Source organism: Paramormyrops kingsleyae, chromosome 1, assembly GCF_048594095.1.
Source record: "Paramormyrops kingsleyae isolate MSU_618 chromosome 1, PKINGS_0.4, whole genome shotgun sequence".
Classification (NCBI taxonomy): Eukaryota; Metazoa; Chordata; class Actinopteri; order Osteoglossiformes; family Mormyridae; genus Paramormyrops; species Paramormyrops kingsleyae.
Genome location: NC_132797.1, coordinates 39,852,766 through 39,866,792, shown reverse-complemented (window position 1 = coordinate 39,866,792; position 14,027 = coordinate 39,852,766). Strand labels below are relative to the sequence as shown.

At 45.7% G+C, this 14,027-nt stretch overlaps 2 protein-coding genes and 1 long non-coding RNA gene across 6 annotated transcripts; all 3 read right to left on the bottom strand.

Annotated features, from left to right (window-relative positions):
- Positions 1-72: 72 nt before the first annotated feature.
- Positions 73-5,028, bottom strand: akap17a (A kinase (PRKA) anchor protein 17A). Of its 4 annotated transcripts, none has more exons than XM_023817502.2 (5): positions 4,938-5,028; positions 2,960-3,740; positions 2,426-2,574; positions 2,095-2,323; positions 73-1,830 (listed from the first exon to the last, which is right to left on the bottom strand). In XM_023817502.2, the coding sequence occupies exons 2-5, from the start codon at positions 3,716-3,718 to the stop codon at positions 916-918; spliced, it is 2,052 nt and encodes a 683-aa protein (XP_023673270.2). In that variant the 5' UTR covers positions 3,719-3,740; positions 4,938-5,028; the 3' UTR covers positions 73-915. The 4 variants fall into 4 exon arrangements, with proteins under 4 accessions (XP_023673270.2, XP_023673269.2, XP_023673267.2 ...); XM_023817501.2 differs by lacking the exon at positions 4,938-5,028 and adding an exon at positions 4,195-4,922; XM_023817499.2 differs by lacking the exon at positions 4,938-5,028 and adding an exon at positions 4,238-4,921.
- A 3,525-nt stretch (positions 5,029-8,553) lies between these two features.
- LOC111846850 (uncharacterized) lies at positions 8,554-13,059 on the bottom strand. The gene has a single exon (XM_023817504.2). It carries the CDS (start codon positions 12,642-12,644, stop codon positions 10,716-10,718), a length of 1,929 nt encoding a protein of 642 aa, XP_023673272.2. The 5' UTR covers positions 12,645-13,059; the 3' UTR covers positions 8,554-10,715.
- On the bottom strand, positions 8,554-14,027 carry LOC140592316 (uncharacterized). The gene is made up of 3 exons (XR_011992684.1): positions 13,937-14,027; positions 13,739-13,818; positions 8,554-9,533 (listed from the first exon to the last, which is right to left on the bottom strand). It is a non-coding gene; the product is annotated as an uncharacterized lncRNA (long non-coding RNA).

Sequence of the window (14,027 nt, the reverse complement as noted above, 5' to 3'; positions counted from 1 at the left end):
ATGTTTTAATTATTTCACTTGGTTCCAGCAGATTCTGTCAGAAATTCTAAACAAATGTTGCTTTACACAGACTCCTTTAAATATCTTTTTAATCTCAACAAAACAAAAACATCATACACTGTGCACATTCAAACCAGTGAAATCACATAAATGAAACAGGAGTACAGATCCAGCATCACGATTCTGATGGGTCCGCACTTCAGGATCCAAGAAAGGAGCATTAAATTCAATCACTGCAGTAACTAAAATTAAGGTGAGGTCATCTGATAAAATAAAAACAAAAAGAAACTATTAATGGCGTGTTAAAACACTGACAGCCATGTTATTCTGCCTATAGTTACCAAAATTAAAGAAACAATGGAACTGGAGGGAGGAAGAGGAATTTCCACCATAACGCATCAGGAAACAACTCAAGACATGCATTTAATTTTAAGGCTTTGTCCTCAGTTAACTTGGTGAGGTAACTTCGGCTCTTTTAGACATTTGCAAAAGACATTCAAAATCAAAAGTAGCGCGGAATACATGTCTATTAATTGATTACTGCATGTCTAACACCATAAAACTGACTCCTCTATAGTTCTACAGAACTAAAGAATCAAAACAGAAATTCAGCCTGTACAGAGTATTGGGTGAAAATGATTGAGACATTTTGGTCCTTCTGAGAGGAATAAAGACACCGTGAGCTGGACAGTGTCAATCTCAGGGCCGAAAGAGTGCAACTTGTTTTTCAAAATGGCAAAAAATCTCCTCAAGGTTTCATAACGGATATGTAACAGAAATTATTATTGCATTGTGGCAGCAGCCAAAACATCAGCTAAACGTTTCTGGTGAGAAAACTGGAAATGAGAAGTTCACAGTTTCTGGGCGCGGACCCTGGGTGATGGCAGGCTGGCAGGCAGGTGGAGCGCTGTGCCCTTAGCTGCCACGCCGGTGGTGGTCTGCTCTGCTCCGCCCTCTACTGTCCCTGCGACCCCCACGATGCCTGCGCTCCCTGCTGGACCTTCTGTGACCCAGACTGCTGTCGGACCCGGACGACCCACTTCGCCTACAACTACTTCCCGATCTGCTGTGACTGCGCCCTCGCCGTCCGCGACTGCGCTCACGTCTGTGCCGGCTGCGTTCCCGCCGCCTATGGCTGCTTGCACGGCTGTGCTCACGTCTGCTCCGGCTGCGTTCCCTCCGTCTATGGCTACTTTCGCGACTACGCTCCCATCTGCTCCGGCTGCATTCCCTCCGTCTGTGGCCACTTTCGCGACTATACTCCCGTCTGTAGTCACGTCTGTTCCGGCTGCTTTCACGACTGTGCTCCTGTCCGCTCTGGCTGCTGTCACTGCTATGTTCTCGCCTGCCACGACTGCCCTTGCGACTGCTTTCCTGTCTACTTCGGCTGCGCTGCCTTTCATGGCTGCGCCCTCGTCTGCGCTCGTGGCCGTCTTCCCGGCTACACTCCCGTTGTGGCCTGTTTCCCTGAGACAGCCCATCCTCTCTGGGCACAGCAACTCTAGCAGGGCTCTGGCCTCCTTCGCTATGTGCGAGGCCGTTGAGCTGCGGCCCAGCTGCGGGTTCGGTGCCCGGGGCGGGCAGCTCGGGCCCCTCCTGCTGCCTCTCAGAGCAGACACTCTTCTTCAGGAGGTTTCCCAGCAGCTTCTCCCGCAGCTCCCTCTCCTTGCGCTGCAGCTCCAGGGCCCGGGCCTTCTCCTCCTCCACGCGGCGCAACTCGGCCTCCTGGAGGCGCCGCCTCTCTTCCAGCTGCTGCAGCCTTGCGAGCTCCGCCTTCTGCTTACGGGCAAGCTCCGCCTCCTCCTTCTCCCGCTGTTGCTGCTTCAGAGCCTGCCATGGGGGATGGAAGCGACCAACACAGGGGAGTAAGAACTCCTAAGGTGACAGAGTACCTCAATAACTACCATAAAATGTATCTGTCAGGCTACAGGCCTGGCAACAAAAGCATCCCACCCAGCGTGTTCCCTACCCTGTGCCCTGTGCTTCAGGGGATGGGCTCACCGTGAGCCTGTACTGAATAAGAGGTTATGAGAGGCAAAAGGGTGGACTTCCCAAGCTGATGCTTTGCTGTCACCCAGAATGCACTGCTCTCACCTTGGCCCTGCTCAGCAGCTCGGCGATGAGCCGGATGGACTCTAGGTTGCGCTGGGCCAGAAGGAGTTTCCGCTCCTCCATGGCGATCTTCAGGTGCAGCTTCTTCTGCTCCTCCACCTGCTGCTTCTTTACCTTCTTCTGAGTCTCCCGCTTCTTCTTCTGCTCCCGCTTGCGCAGTTTCTCCTCCCGCTTACGCTCCTTCTCCTCCTCCTCCTGCTCCCTCTGTTTCCTGTGAGCAGACATTGGGGTCCCGTCAGTAACCAGCGAGAACGCCAATTGACTGCATGCACTCCCCACTTTGCCTCACACACCCTTCACTCCTCTCACATACCGTTCCTCCTCCCGGCGTCTCTCTTCCTCCTGCCTCTCCCTTCGCTTCTGCTCCTCCCTCTGCTTCTCCAGCTCCTGCAGCTTCTGCCTCTCCAGCTGTCTCTTCTTCAGTGCCAAGTCACTCAGGTGTTTGGTTGTGTCAAATGTCACCTGTGTGTGTGTGTGGCGGGGGGGGGGTGCAGATTTCATTATTTTTGAGGGCAGTCAACAATAAATTGACAGATAATAGTTGCTGAATACCCACACAGCTCAATCAAGGGATCAAACAGGGGGTGTTGCAGAAATTCACGCAGGCCTGAAAAAAAAATCCTCTGCTGTCCCCTGCTGGCCAGACACACACACACACACACACACACACACACACAGGCAATCACATACGTACCTCCTGTGTTTCACAACTGCCCCCTATCATCTCTGACAGCCTTCAAGGAGTACAATTAAACATTTATTGGAAAGCCACTAACTTCACCTGCTGACCCATTCTTTCCTTGTAGTGACAGAGAAACTAGAGGAAAAGGTGAAAATGGGGCCTGACCTTGATGTTACATGCCACAGCCTTGCCGTCCTCCCCTTTAAACATCAGCTTCATGCCCCTCAGGGAGTCCATGGCTTTGACAAATCCTGCATACTCCTGGTACTGCACGTAAGCCTCAAAGTTCAAGTGCCCACCAAAGGTGAAGGTGTGGAAGTTCTTGTCCAACATCTCCTCCCGGTAGGGATCCAGCATGGGGATGTCCACGTTACGTATCTTCCCAAAGCCTTCAAACACGGCACGGACACTGCTCTCAGAGGGTTTATCGGCTCCCGCATCCTTCTGGGCAAACCACTTGCATGGCATCCCTTCCAGGTGGATGGTGTCCGGCCGCTCCCCGGGTAGTGTCTCATTCATGTCCTTGGCGTCCCGGAAGAAGGCATCCCAGTCGTGTCGGGTGGGGAAGTCCACCTTGTTCTCGGCAGCTCGTATCTTCAGGATGTCTGTGAAGCCGCTCAATTTGATGCTCTTGCTGTCAAGCTTGGACAAGAAGGTCTTAACCATGCCCTTATTCTCCACTTCGCCTTCAAAGCGGATGAACTCCATGGTGCTCTTGGAGATGCGCAGAGCTGAAAACTGGTCCGGATGCACCATAGCTTTCAAGCGTTCCATCACCTCCCAGTTGGAGATGGATTTCCCCGGCTGCTTCAGCTGTGGGAGGGCCACACTGACCACCATTTTGGCAATAGGTTTTAGGTAAAGGCCATACGGAGGGCAAAGTTTTACTGCCTCTGTTGTGTCGTGCACGATGGTGGTTGTCATGACTACAACATGAAGGTGCAATCTAGGGGGGGTAAAAACAAGCCTGAGGTCAGTGTCAAAACGGAGTGCCATGAACGCGTAAACACACAGCTTTACTGCTGCTGTCGAAGCAAATGCTTTCCACTGGAAACATATTTGTATTAAACACAGATACCCGATATAGCGCAGAAAAATTTCGTCTCGCGATATTTCACGCATCTAAAGTGTCCTTCGCGTCGAGTCAGTTAATTCGAGAAATTAACTTTTGTTGTCGATAAACATTTTTCATTTGAAATAAAGTGTGGTGTTTATATACGTAACTTTACATTATTGTTATTATAACCCGAAACCGCAGAACATGTGCCCGACGGGTACCTTTATGTTGCCAGGAAAGAAATACCCATGGACTAGCCGTCCGGCCCAATTACTACACAGGACACGAGCTGACTGTCCCATCAGCTAACTAGCTAGTTTATCTGCATGGTTAATTGACTCACTTGCAGTGTCATTGCAAATTAGCCGCACGCGATAAACACGAACCTTTCTGTTCAGCTGTCCGATTATGGTGTACTTTGAATGATGCGCATCGGCTAAAAATATATAGCTAGCTAGCAGCCGAGTTTCTGCACTGCTATCGAAAGGGACGGACACGGGAAGTCCCCCCAAAACGATCTTCCGGTGACGTAGAAATGCCACCGATATGCCATCAAGAAGTGCTGCTATTTTACTGTTACTCTCGCGCCATCTTGGGGAGAAATCGTGTACATCACTTCTCCATTTTCTTCTCAGATTGAGCTTTTGATTAAGATTAGATTATCTTTATTGATCCCAGGGGGATATTTTGGCGCATAACGCAGCAAGAATGTAGTGCACCGACAAATGCATAAGTCTGTACTGCCAAACGAACAAGGTACACAGAAAGTGCACACAATGCAAACAAAGTAAATTTAAACATTAAAAAGTACACATGAAATACAGTAGAACATTAGAATTCTTAAATCGACCAACTCGGACATCGAACGAATTTTTTTTTTTTACTTGTTCATCAACCGAAATATTCGAACTCGACCGTTCCTTTTAAAACGTGCTTGGGTCGGGACGTGTTCAGACCTCGAACGGATCGGTCGAGAAAAATCTAACCGCAACTTGAACAAAAACTCGGAACACAACAAATCAATCCCGCTAAAGCTTGTTCAGATCAAGACGCATCACTGAATGGCTGACAGAAAGGCAAACGGACCTACTGGGATGCCGTTGCCTATAAATGGCTCTCAGCCTCACGGTGCCTCTCGACCGAGTTCGACGTACGACAGCTGTGTTCCGTGTGAACTTTTTTTTTAGCTTTATCTACAGTACATTTAGTGATACAGTAATCATGCCCCCCTAAGAAAGTTTGCAGTGATGGCTGCAAACCAAAGAGGAAAGTAGTGAGAGTAACTTTAGAACTTAAAAAGAAAATTATATCGAGACCTGAAGGTGGTATGGGATTGTCATTTATTTTATGTTTATTGCTTTTGCGTGCGTGCCTTTTCATGCGTGTATTGGTTTTATATTGATTGTTAATGATTTTCATCATCAGGCAGGTAGCTAGATACGTTTAAATAGGCAAACTTTGGGGAGTCTATAACGGATTAAATTAATTTACCTCGAACAAATCGCAACTCGGATCAGCATTCTGGTTCGTGTTCCAAGGTACCGCTGTATTCTAAAAACAGAATATGATACTAAAAGATAAACATTAAAAGGTAACAACAATAATAATTATGCTCAAATAAATATTTTTTTTTCTGAAATAACTGCATATGTTCATATAAAATACAAATTCTCACTTGACAATGCTACTACAAATACATCTGTATTTTAAAATTGATGTACATTTGAAATACATTTAGATATTTTGACTTTACGTTAAATTATATTGTGAAACTTTAGAAAATCTGTCCTGTCTTTGGGATTTGGAAACTGGTGGTGTAGTATCAACACTGAATAATAAAGCAACCGAATAATAGAACTGTGGTCAAATGTCTTATTTTCTAACACAAAGTTAGAATACAACAAGCCGGCTTCAAATCAGACCCTTAGGAGAGTTTTATTGCACAATCACAACAAATCTACCCAGAGGCAGAATTATTAGGCAACATCATAACATAGGCTAGAGGAAAAAACGCAGTGACAGTGACCAGATCTTAATTGCCGTGTATTTTCAGCAACATATATTGTCACTTATATCACTGAAAGTGCATTTGATCTTTCTTATCAAAACAGCTGTCCTGTATTTAACAAACCCTGAGGCAACAATAAAATACTAATTCTCATTTGACAATGCTGCTTCAAATACATTTGTATTTAAAAATTTGTATTGAAGTATTTTTAATATGTATGGTGCCCTGTGCTGTGTAATTCCCTGCCTTTCACCCATAGCTTCCAGAATAGGCTCTGGACCCTGAATAGGGCAAGTGAGTACAGAAGATGAATGGATGGATGGATAAACAAGGTTGGTTGAGGCCCCTCTTTAGTAGAGGCCCCTGGGCCTCAGACTGGGTAAGCCTGTGCATATAAGCACCCTAGGCCTGGCCTGAAGGATATGACTGATCAGCCCATTTTTTCTGTTGTGCCGTAAGTTCCAGTCAATGTGACATCATGAACCAGGCTGTTTTAGGAAACACTGGGTGGGGTATGGTGTTTCGGCTCATAGCTCCTGTAGTTCTCTTGTGAAAAGCCAAGAAGGAAGTAATTTATCCCACATTCTTTCCACAAACTCATGCCACTCCTACCTTGCGCTGTTTCACATGAAGTCGACTGGCTGTTGTCTTTGACATGCACCAGGTTGAAGATATAGAAGTAACAACAAGTCAAAACACGCACTGAAAGCTGTACCTAGTCTACCTAGTCTGAAGGCTGAGGCATGTTGAAACTAAGATCTCTATTGTAATCTTTAGCCTCTGTTTTGGTTACCAGCAAGCAATTTCACAAAGCAACAGGTATCAAAGACTCCAGTTTTATTGTGATTATTCTAGATTTCTTATTTGATAAAAATTATTATATACTTTACTAGGCTTCTGAATTATAGAGTATGGTGTAGTTTTTACAGTGTATTTTTTATTTGCTGTAAACTCCCACAACCTCATCTTTAGATTTGTTTTTAGACCTCTCTGGACGTAATGTGTGCTGACATTAGTCATCCCCAGGGAGTAAGAAAACCTCCAGCTTGTGTCTTTTGCTCATTAAGCATTTGGCACTTATCTTAATCAGTCCGCTATTTCAAGGGGCCCTGTGTGGCGCCGTTTGAATGTTTGCCTTAAGCCACGCTTTGAATATGTACCGACATCAAGCTCCTGCACCCACTGTATTCCCATTTCATGTTCAATGCAAAATTATGCCAGGTTTCAGGGTACAAAATATGAGCCAAGCAAACAGAATGATGCACTCCAGGAAATAAATAACTATGGAATGTCATCTAGAAATTAATCATCCATAACCTTCTATCCAACACAGCTCATCCCAATAAACACAGGCCGTAAGGCAAGGCACACCCTGGGTGGGATTATAGATAAATAAAATGGAAAGAATTTAGTTAGACAGAACTTATTTGCATTTATTTAGCAAATGCATTTGTCCAAAGCGATGTACAAATGAGAAAAGCCAGAAGACAGCAAGTATCCATTTCCTCTGTAGATGTTAGGATTAAGGCCCCAACAGCCTTGTAGCCACAGGAAAAGATTCCTGAACTGCTGAGCTCTACACCACCCCATATTTCATTATTCCACCAAAATGATGTCATGGTGGATGATGCACTGTAACATACAGCAGAGGCCAGCTCTACCGTGCCATGCAGTGAAAAGTGAGGCTTCTTTTCACTGAATGCCACATTGACAGTGTGCCTGCACCACTGCCCCCCCGCACCCACTTGTTTATTCTCCATCTTGGCGTCCAGCCAATGGGAAACCCCAGCCACCCAACAGTTTTCTCTCTCCCTCATCACAGAATTTTCTGGTGGTCTAAATCAAGTTTTAAAGCCGGACGCTAAAACGTTGCATCCGTTTCGTTGCGACAAATCCTGTAAGGCAGGTTTATTTCCGTGCCGTGAAATAATCTGGATGTGTAGATCTTTGCAGGAAATCGCTGCCGGCACGTTTGTATGAATAACAGTGAAACTGTATAAGCTTAATCTGCATTCAGTTTGTGACACTCCAAGCGATGATGGAAACCAGCTTGCGATTTAATGAGTATTAATAGGTCAGTCAGATACAGGGTTTTCCCTAATTAATTTGAGGTGTAAAATATAAAGAAATCTATTCAAATGGCCATCATTCATCATGAGTACAAACAGAACTCAACTGCCGTAGTTAGTGTTAGCTCAGGTTTGAATACCATTGGGACACCATGTTCAAAGGGGATGAAATGGCCAGTTATGGGCTGATATAAGCCTTTGAAACATGACAGTAAGAGATAGAATACCCAGAACAGCAGTTTACCTTCAAGCCTGATTACTGCAACAAATGCTCACAGATCTTCAAGATTAGAGAACTGAATCTGCATCTACTTTGAACCCGGCTAATAAAACAGTTATGGGTCCTTGGAAGACGATGCAGGCAGGCTCTCCCCGCCTAGCGAGCGTCAGTCGCGAGGCAGCCGGATCGGTGTGTGAGATTCATGTGTCCCTTTGGGTGTGTTCTCACCATAACTCAGGCAGGTGAGCTGTAAAAGAAGACAGGGTGTTCTACAGGAATCCCATCAGTATGGTCTCCAGAAGCTGACTCGAAGGTACCTGATAATACGAGACTGTAAAAGTACTGCTGCGTCACCATGGAAACCATTATTCACACATACATGAAATGAATCAAGCCGAACATGGCTAGCATGTCATGCTGACAAAGCAACTGTATTTTAATTAACAGTCATTCATGTAATCAAAACCTGAAACAGGACAACCAAAATGCTCCAGTAGGGTTAGATATACAGTATTCCCATAACCTTAACAAAAAGGTAAGAAAAACGCCAGTCAATCTAAGGGCAGTAGACTGCAACTGGTACACAAAACGATACATTTAACACAAAGCACATTCTCCAATTAATGTAATCAAATGGCACTCTGCCATTTACAAGCAAGTGCAACTTCCTGCTGATGGTTAAGACATAATCATTTGGACACTGCTTATGGTTTAGCAGAAAATTCTCCAAAACCCACACATGTAGTGCAACAGAACTCAGAACAGACACAAAGAAAACACTTTGACCAACTTATAAGAAATAAGTATTAACCCATGAAAGTGACCAGTTATATAAAAACATAAAAACCTCTGCATATACAGTAATGTAGCCCAAGACTTATTTACAGTCACTAGTATTACCTAAAGCAGACAACATGAAACACAATTACTCAAATTATTGAGCTTTTTGAAATATGCAATGACTGGAGAGACAAGCATCATCACAACCGAATATGACGCAAGTGTGTAACAGGGAAAACCGTCTCGCAGAGTAGGACATTGCTCTAATGCACTTTGTATTTTTGTGGATCATCTTGTAAACCAGCCACAAACGCCCTTCTGCTAAACATTCAGTTTATGGAATAAGGGAATGCTTCACTGCATGAGACTGCGCAGTTACCACAAGGCACGGGAGATCAGGTTAAGGACACACTCAACATCAGTACAACCCCCCACCCCGGAATGTGTGATAGTGTATGCTGGTACGGATGGTACCTCGCTCCCTGTCTGCCCATCTTCCACCCAAGGATCTTGCATCTTTAGACAGCTGTAAGCCTTAACCTGTTTCCATCAGTCCGTCTGCCTGGCATGTTAGGGGGCACGTCAGACTGGCATCATGGGATCTGCTGCTTTTCAAAATATGACAGATATTTGAAGCACACTGCTGACAGATCACTCTGTGTTTTTAAATGCACTGTGCAGCCCTGTCCATGCCAAGAATTCCTGCTGCATGCATCTTGTTCCAGTTGCACTCAGGTGTGGCAGTAGCACATACTTTTAGCACAGGTATGTACATAAACTGCTTACGGCCCAAAAAGCTATTTGTTGTTCAGTACTACAATCATTTAAGAGTTAAGGCTGCAGTGCAGTTACACAGGTACCCTATAAATGAGGGGTTTGATTTTGCTGTAATCATTAGCTTGTTAATAACTAAATTCATATGAAGAATGCTTGTTTTCTCCAACAACTGACAATACCTGTGTGTCAGAAAGGTATACTTTTATCCATCAGAGCTAGTCATTTTACAGAGAGAATAAAGGAAAGCACATTCCTCAGGGATTTTCTCTATAAGGTGTCAATCCACGGCCTCAAAACTACACTGACCACACTGTCAGCAACACTAACCACAAAACCAGTAAAGTACGTATGAACCAGTAAAGTAGTATTGTATGAAGCATTACTAAGCAAACCATCAAAAAAGACTTAATGCGAAAAGACCCAGGAGTCCTGTTAATAGGATATGTATGCCTGGTGTGACAAACAAACGCCATGACAGCATCATTTTATCAAAGTACACAGTTCGTACTGGTCACTAGCTATCCTAAATGGGACAAGATGCCAAACCAGAGTGCTGAAGGTCACAGCTGTCTCTAAAAAGCTAGTAACACCTAGCTTAGCAGGTTAACCATGTAATTGGCACTGTAACTACAAGTTACATGTATTAATGTATTGCCTCGAAAAGGGACAGACCAGGACATTACAGAAAGCAGTAGAAAAAAGGCTTAACAATGCTTAACTCCTGAAATAGCTTCACTATTAAGTTACTTTGAGTACAAATTTCACAGCTGTTGTAATTATTGCATTACAACCTTGGATAATCTTCTCCCAATGCAAGAACTTGGCTCTACGTTTAGAAAAAACAAACATTCATATAAAAATGACAAATTTGTCTATCTTGGCACTAATTAAAAAATTGCATCTATACAGTATATTCACAGTACTTTTTTCCCCTTTATGTTTGAGAGGTGGTCAGGTCTCCTTGTATATCCTTATCTGTTTTTTTATGGAAAGTCTGTGACATTGAAGCTTCACCCAAAGATGTTTGATTTGGGTCTTGACCTCACAATGCTCCGGGCAGATGCTCTCACTTCCTCCGGGTCTCTGAATGAAGTGCTGTGGACTATCCTGGATCTGACCCGGATCTTAGGCAACCTCGATTTCAAAGAAGGCTTCCTGCTTACTAATTTGGGCTTCTCTGAAGCATCACCATCGCACACTTGCTCATCCAGGCAACTGAATGGCCCAAAAGTCACCAGGTTATAGGGAAGAACTTTTGACGCGGTCCTGCGACTGGCTCCGCCCTCTCCACTCTCAGACCAGAAGCCTGGCATTCCCCCCAGAATATCATACATGTTCTTGGATGTGGTGCGTGAGAGGTACTGCCACGCCATCCTGCCATTATAGTCCCTGGCCTCCACGTTGGCCTCACACGCCCCCACAAGAAATTTGACCACCTCTGGGTGGTTGTGTATAGTGGCTAGGTGTAAAGGGGTGTACCCAGCGCTAGAGCGGGCATTGATGTTCACTGAGATGGCATTCTGTTTGCCGAAGTTCACCAGTTGAGATAGTAGTTCTTGCCTTCCCAGCTTGGCTGCCCAGTGGAGGCAAGTGAACCCGGTTACAAAGTCCTTCTTGTTCACGAGGTTAGGGTCCTGTGAAAGTAGCTGGTGGAGGCTCTCCCACTCTCCATCGGACGCACACATCATCCACTGGTGCTCCAAGGGGTCCAGGGCCACCGAGCCGCTCTCATCGTCAGCAGGGTCACCGTCGTCCCGCACCGCGTCTCTGGCCCCAAGGTGGGGAGTGTTCCTGAGCGCCAGGCTCCGTCGAACCTGCGGGGAGCTGTTTATCATAAGCTGGACAAAGTTCTTGCGGCTGCTCCGCGGCGTGTTGTTGTCATTCCCGCTTAAGCTGCGTGAGTCAGACTGCCCTTCATCGGTGCAGTCTGTGGAGAGGCCACTGGACAGAGAACCGCGCCGCGATCGCTTTGACCGTCGCAGTTTACTGATCCGCAGCGGCGCTCCCTTGGCCAAGCGAGGCTCACCGTCCTCCGCGCCTGGTTTCGTTTCTGCGGACAGTCTTAAGTCAGCTCCCTGCGCACTTTTGCCACGCTGCAGTTCATTGCCAAGATGATGCCGGTAGGTCGTTTTATTAGAGACTCTCATAGCGCTTTGATCTTCTCTTTGATTTTCGGGTAAGTCGAAAACCGTCACGCCGGTTTTCTGCGGTAAAGAAGACGGCGCGACCCTGGCGATCTGAGGAATTGAGATCCCGCTGGAATCACGACTATCCGAACTTTTCCTTTTAATGCTGGGGGGTTTCTTTGAGCTTTTATTCCCCATGTCCGGCAACTCCTTGGCGAGAGTGACACAAAGTAAAGAACTTGTGCGGGCACCATCACCATCCCGAGCCGCGCTGGAGGCTTCCAGTAAAGAAGCGTGAGAACCAGCTCCCTCCCCTTTCCCTATGTCGGTTCCGCAACCTGGGACAGCTGATATTTCCTGTTCTGCGGCATCGCTTGCGGTCTTTTCTGCACATTTCGGAAAACTGCGGTTAGAGCGAAGATTCTCATTTAAAGCAGAGTCGTCCCTTGGCGATGGGCCACCGTGCTCCAGGTGATGCATCGCAGACACACGGGCACGATCACTGTCCCGGCCTATGTCAAGGAGGTCCCGATCAGCGATCTCATTGCCTTCGTATTCGCCGACAGTTTTCGGTCCGGAACACATAGAATGAGCGTCTCCCTTTCCCGAGCATGCGGAATTGGTCCCATCGTCCTGATTTACGAGGGCCGCGTTGTCCAGGTTCATCTGAAATAGCTCGTTGATCAGCGCCGTGTCTGGAGGATCAATCGACAGACCTGGCTGAAAATGTTCATGCGAATCCTCGTTTTTCACGCTCCCTCCCCGCTCCGTTAGAAACCTCGATGCAGCTTCTCGGCTGCATCCAGACGCCATATGATTTAAAAGGACCACGCTCTAGTCCCACTTGTGGATTATATATGTAATTAGATAGAAATAGACAAACTAGCCTCTTTTTAACAGTTGTCTCATAATCCCGAATTCCGACTTTAATTGACGGAGGTAGTCCATCGCGGTGGCGCATAATGTTACAACGCCTCCATCCAGTGTATCAAATGGTACCCAGTTCAACAGCTGATGTGTAATGCGGTGTCGGGACGATAGGGGTCGCCGCGGCTCCAAAACAACAGTCTGCCCCTAGCAACTGCGCTCGTTGAAAGATATGTGTAATACTCAGACTGGTTAAGATTGCACGCCACGCTGGACACATACTGTCTGTATTGATATCATTATTAGTAGTATCAAATTAGTAGTATTAGTCATTATTAGTAAAACTGTATCATTTATCTCTTTACCGATCAATCAAATCAAATCAATTACATGGTACATCCGAACTGCTAACATTGGGGTAATACCATTAAAACAGTGGGGGGATTCGAAATAAAAAAATATAGGTCGTTAGCGTGCTACAACTAAAACAACTTTAAACATCGTTGGAAATAACACTAATAATGGTTTTCATTTCTAATACTTACGATAAATTATTCTGTATTGATGCTTTTTCATCAGCAGTAAAATGTTTGTCCATGTACTTACCGTAGAATTATGTCCGTGGTAGCGACACATTAGAACATTATAAAAAGCCGATGGTTTTCACTTGCAAGTCTCCAATCGGCTATGGCACTCCGTTCGGCTCTAGTCGGCACGGCTCGGCTCGGCTCGGGAACCGATACCGCCCTATTACGTGCTTATTAGAAACTGAGTGTCTTAATAAACTGCTTGAAGTAGCTGGAAAAACATTGTCGGCATCCCCATCACTTTTAATGGCAATATCTGAGTGGTCAGTCCTACTCGGTTTTATTAAACCGGAAAGCTTAAAATTCTTAAAGTGCCACACGGTAGTGTGAATTTAACATCTAGACTAAGATGTTGCGTCGATGTACTGAGCCTGAATCATTTAAAAAAGAATTTAAAAGGCGTTATTTAAAACCGTGTCTGGTACGTAGTAATTCAGCAATCCTCGTCCTTACCTTGCTGGTCAGGCTGGCTGGGCACCTGCCGAAACTCCTGTTGTCAGCGAACACGGACGCGTACGCGTTCTTGCAGAGACCTGGGAAAACGAGCATGTGATGCATCAGAAAGTAACTTTTTTAATGAAGACATTTACAATCAGGGAAAACAGATTTTCTGGAATGGTCAAAATACATAGACCTGTGGTCTTAACTAACCGTGTTAAAATCGGTGGCTGGTGTCTGCTTAAGGAGGGTCAGGCAGAGGACCTGACCACACAAGTGTACAGTTCTGTCACGTAATGACAGG